General features: G+C 41.3%; 2 protein-coding genes across 2 annotated transcripts in view; one reads left to right on the forward strand and one right to left on the reverse strand.

Moving 5' to 3' along the window:
* Nucleotides 1–129, forward strand: part of LOC104778914 (ABC transporter B family member 14-like) — a 5105-nt gene extending 4976 nt beyond the window's left edge. Inside the window, exon 10 of the mRNA XM_010503324.2 lies at nt 73–129. Within this exon, the coding sequence (XP_010501626.2) occupies nt 73–129 (57 nt within the window). The remainder of the gene's footprint in view (nt 1–72) is intronic.
* On the reverse strand, nt 320–2591 carry LOC104778915 (putative pentatricopeptide repeat-containing protein At1g28020). The gene is made up of 5 exons (XM_019240071.1): nt 2349–2591; nt 1827–2257; nt 1262–1745; nt 538–1155; nt 320–481 (listed from the first exon to the last, which is right to left on the reverse strand). The coding sequence occupies exons 1-5, from the start codon at nt 2589–2591 to the stop codon at nt 320–322; spliced, it is 1938 nt and encodes a 645-aa protein (XP_019095616.1).

Consider the following 7661-nt stretch of genomic DNA (forward strand, 5'->3'; position numbering starts at 1 on the left):
TTGAAGATTTTTTTTTTTTTTTTTTTTGTAATTCAAATTTATACGGATACTATGACTTTGTTGTTTTGATAGATTACAAACCCAAAATTTAATCAACATAATAATGAAATACCCGTAAACTATCATTAAGAATTCTTGGTTCACAATATATCTAAAAATGGAAAATCCATGTCTTTTTATCTAGTAGTAGTAGTAAAATGGTCTACGAATACTTTCGATCCATAAGACCACTAAAATAACCACACAAAGAACAAAAAATTTCACTACGTTGATTGTAAAATCTTTCAACATCCTTAAATGCATCATAATCCTCTTCTTGCTAATCGACTGTAACATTTCCCCAACCTTCAATGCGTTCCCTTGGGTACAAAACCGAGAAATCAGCAAACCCGGTATTCTCACATCCAGCTTCGGTCCACTCGGTATCCACTCTCCATAGACCTTCTCTGCTCCTTGTACATCGTCCAGCTTTAACAAAGAGCTAATCACAATTCGATATCCATCGTCTATCTTCAACGGAGTGCTAAACAATTTTACCTTATCAGCCTCCTTTTGTTCTTCCTCCTTCTTCTTCTTATATTTGTCCCAAAGAAGGTGCACCTCTCTTTTACACCCGGCTACATCACCATACATCTCTATTGCTTTCATTGTTGAATCAACTTTAGCGTAGGCCTTTGCCATTGCAACCACTGTGCCGCTATCTAGCTTGATTCCATCTCCTCTACCCCACCGTCTCATAAACATTTCCATTTCTTCTACCTTAATTGATTCAGCCGCGTAGATCTTTAAAACTTTGTTCACCGTGAGACTATCAGGATCGACGTTGTTCTCCTCCATCACACGAAGAATCTCCTTCACCATATTTGATTGACTGTGGAAAGAGAGAATCATGTTGAATGGTGAAGGTTTCAAGAGGAACCCGAGCTCTCTCATCTTCTTGAAAGTGGTCACGGCTTTACTCATGTTTTTGTCAGATTTCGCGTAAGAGCTTAAGAGAGCTGTGTAGACAGAGTAATCCTTCATGTTCTCAGGGATGTTTCCAAAGTACTTCTCTGCTTCTTCTAAACCCAACACATTCTCAGTCAAGTAAAGACGAGCTGCACAATCTTCCGAATAAAGACTACAAACTCGTTTTTCACCAATCCACTCTGAAACCTAACAAATGAAAACATGCTTATCCTCAAAGTAATGCACTGTATGTGAACGTCAACAATATTAGTTTGATTTGAAATATTGAAATAAAGTTAATAATGAATAAAACCTGAAGCGCTTTTGAAAACTGATTGGAATCATGGAGATTCTTGATTAGGCATTTGAGATCAGACTGTTTCATTTGATGTCCCCATTGCTCCAAAAGCGGAGTGATAGGCTTATTCATTCTTCTGTCCTTTACAGCTTTACTGCTCATGAGTTTCTCAGCCAACTCTGTCATTCCCCTGTCTCGATAACCAGAGGCCAACATAGTCGGGATTCGGATATCAAACTCAAGTGGCGAAGATTCCCACACTTTGTAAATCTTCTCCGCCTCAACGATATCATCCACCTTCAAGAGAGAACGTATCACAGTTCGGTAACCATCGTTATCACGTTGTCCTATGTTCTTCTTGTAAAGGTTCCATATACGTAAAACCTCTTCTTTCTCTCCAGCTTCACCATACAGCTTCATGAGATGGTCGTAAGCTGATTTTAAAGACTTGTCATCCACCAATTTCTCGGTTAAACGCAACATTTTTACAGCCTTCCCACTTAAACGGGCTCGCACGTAAGCCTTTGCCATGTCAAGAGTTGTAAGCCACTAGAGTTTTATCCCATGAATGGCTTCCCACTTATTCAAAAACTTCTCCATCGCGGTCACGTCACACACATCCGAGTATAGCTTCAACACGTTGTTTACTGTGACACTGTCGGGCTCCACGTCGTTACCTTTCATCTCAAGCAAAAGGTCCTCGACTTTATCTCGATCTTTTAGTGCACAGTAGAGAGACATCATTGCATTGAAAGGATAAGGTCTTAAGAGAAGACCTAACTCCCTCATTTTAAAGAACGTGGCTTCAGCTTTACACAGAGTTTTGTGTGATCTTGCGTACGAGTTTAAGAGAGTGGTGTAGACAGAATCGTCTCTCGCGTTCTTTGGAATACTTTCAAAGAACTTTTCTGCTTCTTCTAAGCCTACAACATTCTCTATGAGATGAAGCCGAGCTGCAAAATCTTCTGGGATTAGATTGCAGATCTTTTCTTTACTCATCCACTCTGATACCTTATTATAACATCACCGCAAGACATCAACTTCAACACCTATAATAAGAGATGGAGAAACCAAATCGGGGAAAAAGGGGGAGAATGAAAACCTGAAGGGCTTGGTGAGATTGGTTGGAATCTCGAAGCTTCTTGATGATGACTCTAACATGTGAAGGGTTCACTTGATTCCCCTGTTGCCGCCAGTGTTCAAGCACCGGAAGGATTTGTGCATTTCGATAGAGAGCATCCGAAATACGGTGCTGCAATGTTTGGCTCGCTGCTGTGGGAGGTGATGATAGGGTTCCGAAGGAGCGAATGCCGTAACGCGTTGCGTGTTGTAGAAGAATTCTCATCATGCTCAAGTTGGAAGGAGAAGATACAAGGATCGGAGAACCTAGCTAGCTAGGGTTTAAGCAACTACGGTTTTTTGTGCCGCGTCCAAATGTGAGGGTTACTCCAGTTTTTAAGAGTAATCAGCTTATAACTTGTTTGGTCAAATTAGAGGGAGTAGTGGAGGAATTTTATTGTTCTTTTATCTATGCTTTGAATTTGACGGAGGAACGGAAAGCCTTGTGGGAGGATTTACGAAGTCATAAGGATTCCCAAAGTATGAGGGATAAGCCTTGGCTTATTTTTGGTGATTTTAATGAAATTTTGGCTGTTGAGGAACACTCTCGTGGCGCTGCTGGCCCTGGGGTTACCGAAGGCATGATAGATTTTCAGTCGGTGGTGAACTATTGTTCTATTGCTGATTTGGCTTCTCATGGTCCTTTGTACACATGGTCTAATAAAAGGGAGAATGATCAAATATCCAAAAAGCTGGATCGTGTTTTAGTTAATGAAGCTTGGCTCACAGCATATCCCCTCTCTTATAGTGTCTTCGACGCTGGGGGATGCTCTGATCATTCGCGGTGTCGAATAAACATTACAAGTCAGGTAGCTATTAGGCAACGTCAGAAACCTTTCAAGTTTGTGAACGCCATGGCTGATATGACTGATTTTAAACCACTGGTGACAGAGTTCTGGGGGGAAACAGAGGCTATCCACATGTCAACCTCCTCTCTTTTTCGGTTCTCTAAGAAGCTAAAGGCCCTCAAACCAAAGCTTCGTTCACTGGCTAGGGATAAGATAGGTCACTTGGTGGGTAAAACAAACGAGGCTTATAAACTCCTTTGTGAGAAGCAGGAGGATAACTTATTAAACCCGTCAGAAATGGCAATGGTAGCAGAAAAAGAGGCTTACGACTGTTGGAGTTTTCTTGCTGGTTTGGAGGAGAAGTATTTGAAACAAAAATCAAAGCTCCATTGGTTAAAAGTTGGAGATCGAAACAATAAGACATTCCATCGAGCTGTTCAAACGAGGAAAGCTACTAACATGATCAGGGAGATTCAGAAACCTGACGGTGGGGTTGTCACTAATGAAGAAGAGATTAAGCAGGAAGCTATTCGCCACTTTAGTGAGTTTCTTCAGTTTGCTCCTCCTGATTTTGAGGGTGCTACAGTTGAGGAGTTGCAGGATTTACTGAATTTTCGATGTACTCTGACGGATAAGCAAGCTCTCACTAGGCTAGTTTTAGCAGATGAGATTAAAGCTGTCTTATTCTCTATGCCATCGGACAAATCTCCGGGACCAGATGGTTTTACTACAGAATTCTTCAAGGCAACTTGGGATATTATTGGACTGGAGTTTGTGGTTGCAGTTCAATCTTTTTTTGTCAAAGGTTTCCTCCCTAAAGGTGTTAATGCTAGCATTTTAGCCTTAATTCCTAAAAAAGAGGAAGCAAGAGAAATGAAGGATTACGGGCCAATTTCCTGTTGTAATGTTCTTTATAATGTGATTTCCAAAATATTAGCAAACAGACTCAAGCTGCTCCTACCAAAGTTTATTGCAGGCAACCAGTCGGCATTTGTTAAGGACCGCCTACTGATTGAGAACATTCTGCTAGCCACGGAGTTAGTCAAAGACTATCATAGAGATATAATCTCTAGTCGGTGTGCCATTAAAATTAATATTTCGAAAGCATTTGATTCGGTTCAATGGCCTTTCCTTCGGAATGTCCTCTCAGCATTGGATATTCCACCCGTTTTTCTCCACTGGCTAATGCTATGCGTGACAACGGCTTCCTTTTTCGTTCAGGTAAACGGGGAGTTGGCAGGTTATTTTTAGAACACACGAGGTTTAAGACAGGGTTGCTCCCTCTCACCCTATCTTTTTGTCATAGTAATGGATGTTTTGTCTCGGATGTTGGACAAAGCTGCGGGTGAACAGTTTGGCTACCATCCGCATTGTAAGGAACTAGGGGTTACACACTTGAGCTTTGCTGACGACCTTATGGTCCTCTCTGATGGCAATGTGTGGTCAATAGCAGGAATTGTGGAGATTTTTGACAAATTTGCTAGGAAATCAGGCCTGAAAATAAGTATGGAGAAGTCCACACTATACTTGGGAGGACTCTCGGACTCGGATTGTCAAGGAATCCAAGATAGTTTCAGTTTTGCTGTAGGCCAGCTACCGGTGAGGTATTTGGGACTACCACTGGTGACCAAACGCTTATCTGCTCCAGATTACTCCTCCCTCCTAGAGCATATAAAGAAGAAAATTGGATCCTGGACTGCTCGCTTTCTTTCATTTGCAGGATGACTTAATCTGATTCAATCGGTGTTATGGAGCATTTGCACCTTTTGGTTCTCTGCTTTTCGACTTCCGAGACAATGCATAAGTGAGATAGACAAATTGTGCTCTGCTTTCCTCTGGTGTGGACCAGAGTTGAATCCTCGCAAAGCTAAGGTGGCCTGGGAAGATATTTGTAAGCCTAAAAGAGAAGGTGGTTTGGGGTTAAGGTCTTTAAGAGAGATGAATGATGTCTGTTGTTTTAAGCTGATCTGGCGTATCGTTTCATCCGGTGAGTCTATGTGGGTCAAATGGGTGCACCACAATCTACTTAAACACAAGAACTTTTGGTCTGTCCAATCTGGTACAGCAGGTTCTTGGATGTGGAGAAAATTACTCAAGTTTTGACAGGTTGCAGTGACTTTTTGCAGAACAGAAGTCAATAATGGGTTGAGTACCTCTTTCTGGTTGGACAATTGGTCGAGTTTGGGTCGGTTGGTTGAGGTGTTTGGAGAGAGAGGCATCATTGAAACGGGGATAAGTAAATACATGTCTGTTGCTGATGCGTGGGGCAGACGTCATCGTCGTCACTACCGTCTGCAACAACTAAACCAGATAGAAACTGAGCTCCAATTGAAGCTAGAGCAATCTAATACCAGGGATGATGTCGTCCTTTGGCGAGGGAAGAATGATAGGTTTCATCCACATTTTTCCACTAAAGAAACTTGGCTACAGATCAGATCGGCGGTAGAAGAGGTCTCATGGCACCGATGTGTCTGGTTTACTCATTCCACACCAAAACACTCGTTTTGTACTTGGTTAGCGATCCGCAACAGACTCTCCACTGGTGATCGCAAGGCTCACTGGTCCATGGGAGAGCTTGGCGACTGTATATTCTGCAACAATGCTGTTGAAACTCGTGATCATTTATTTTTCAACTGTAGTTTCTGCTCCGGGATTTGGCAAGCCATTGCCAAGGATATCTACAAGTCCCGTTTTTCAACCACCTGGAACTCGATAATAGTCTCAGCTTGCATTAACTGGCGGGATAGGACTACATCTTATCTAGCCTGTTCTGTACTGCAAATGACAATTTACACCATTTGGCTTGAGAGAAACCGGCGGACACATGGTGAACACCCGCAGCCTGCCTCACACCTCATCAAACTCATTGACTTTCAGGTGAGAAATCAACTCCTTGCTATTGGGGGGGATCGACGTTACGACACTGGTCTGATCAAGTGGCTTGAGACTAGATACTGAATCTAAATTTTATTTTGAACTCTGTTTTTAGAACTCTCAAAGAATGATGCAATAGTTGTAAAAACGTATTTTTGTTTTGAATATAATTTAACATTTTATTCAAAAAAAAAAAAAACTAAAATTTTCATTAATTAATTTTAAGAGATATTTGTAGAATATTTTAACGCTGGTGTGGTTTCCTATTGTTTAGGCTTGTCTAGCAAGTTTTTATTTTGTTTTATTAGAGTAAAAAAATCACCTAAAATTGTATGCATTTCAAGACAGATTTACCTGTCCATTGTCCGGTAACAGTTCGACAAGTAACTATCTATTAATTAAGTATAAATATATATCAACACTTATTAATTTATCAACATATAAACCCATATTTATCAACAAACAAAATTTACACATCTCTTAATTGATATGATATAACTATAGGATAAATCATACATAATGTTTAGATATGCACATTGTGTTCCCCAGGACTTCTTCTCGAAAGACGTTGACTTATGGTTCTCTTTGAAATCGCGTACTAGATCTAACTATAAACAAACTTCATTAGTAGTAAATCCAGAACATACATGTTCAGCCCATATATATATTTTTTTTGATAACTGTTAATTATATTACCAAAAGGAACTTGAGGTTTACAAAAGTTTAAATAGATAACTACAGCCCAAAAAAAAATTAAAAAGCCGTAGATTACAGGAAAAATAAGCTTCCGATAGGAAAGGTCTGATTACAATAACCGAATATCCTCAGTAGAGGTGTGCTAGCCATTTGAGTAGTAGTCCTTTACCTTGTTTGCTATATTGATGAGCTAAGAGGATGTCTCAGATTGTTCTGTCAAGAAGTCTGAACAGCGAGTCAGGCGAGTCAGGTGGACCACCATGAGATCGAGAGTTGCGTTCCTTCCAGAGGAGATAGATTGTGGCCTGGGAGACCATTTTCTTGAGCGTGGAGGGTAATCCTGCCGAGTTACCTAGGAACCAACTGATCAAGGTTTGCCAAGATGCAAATATGAGGTTTGGGAGACCAAGTCTAGAGAAAAATAGGCCCCACATATGTTGAGCATATGCACAAGGCAGGAACAAATGCTCCCTGTTCTCGAGTCCAGCAGAGCACATAAGACAGTTTGTATCCGTATCCCTTCCCCAGTCTGCAGTTCTCGCTTTGACCGGAAGCCTGTTGAGATTGGCCACCCAGAACGTGAAGGAGTGTTTGGGTATGCCTTTCTTAAACCAGATAGCTTTATACCACTCTTTTATCTCTGCTGAAGGACGCAACACATTCCAAGTTATTTTTGTGCTGAAAAACTCTTTTTTGTCACCTTCGGGCCCCCAGGTGTAAGAATCAGGACCTGCAGACTCCACCGGGGTATTTAGCAGTAGGAGATAGTACCGGATTAATTGGAGAAGAGGGTTTCTGGTTCTGGAAGATGGAAGCCTCCATCCTTGAGGACCAGTTCCCTAGATGACAGTCGCATCCTTGGGAATGCCCATAAGGCGAGGACCGTCTTGACCAATGAGATCGATCAATGGTCCTGTCTGACTCCAATTATCAAACTA

The sequence above is a fragment of the Camelina sativa genome, chromosome 3 (genome assembly GCF_000633955.1).
Source record: "Camelina sativa cultivar DH55 chromosome 3, Cs, whole genome shotgun sequence".
Classification (NCBI taxonomy): Eukaryota; Viridiplantae; Streptophyta; class Magnoliopsida; order Brassicales; family Brassicaceae; genus Camelina; species Camelina sativa.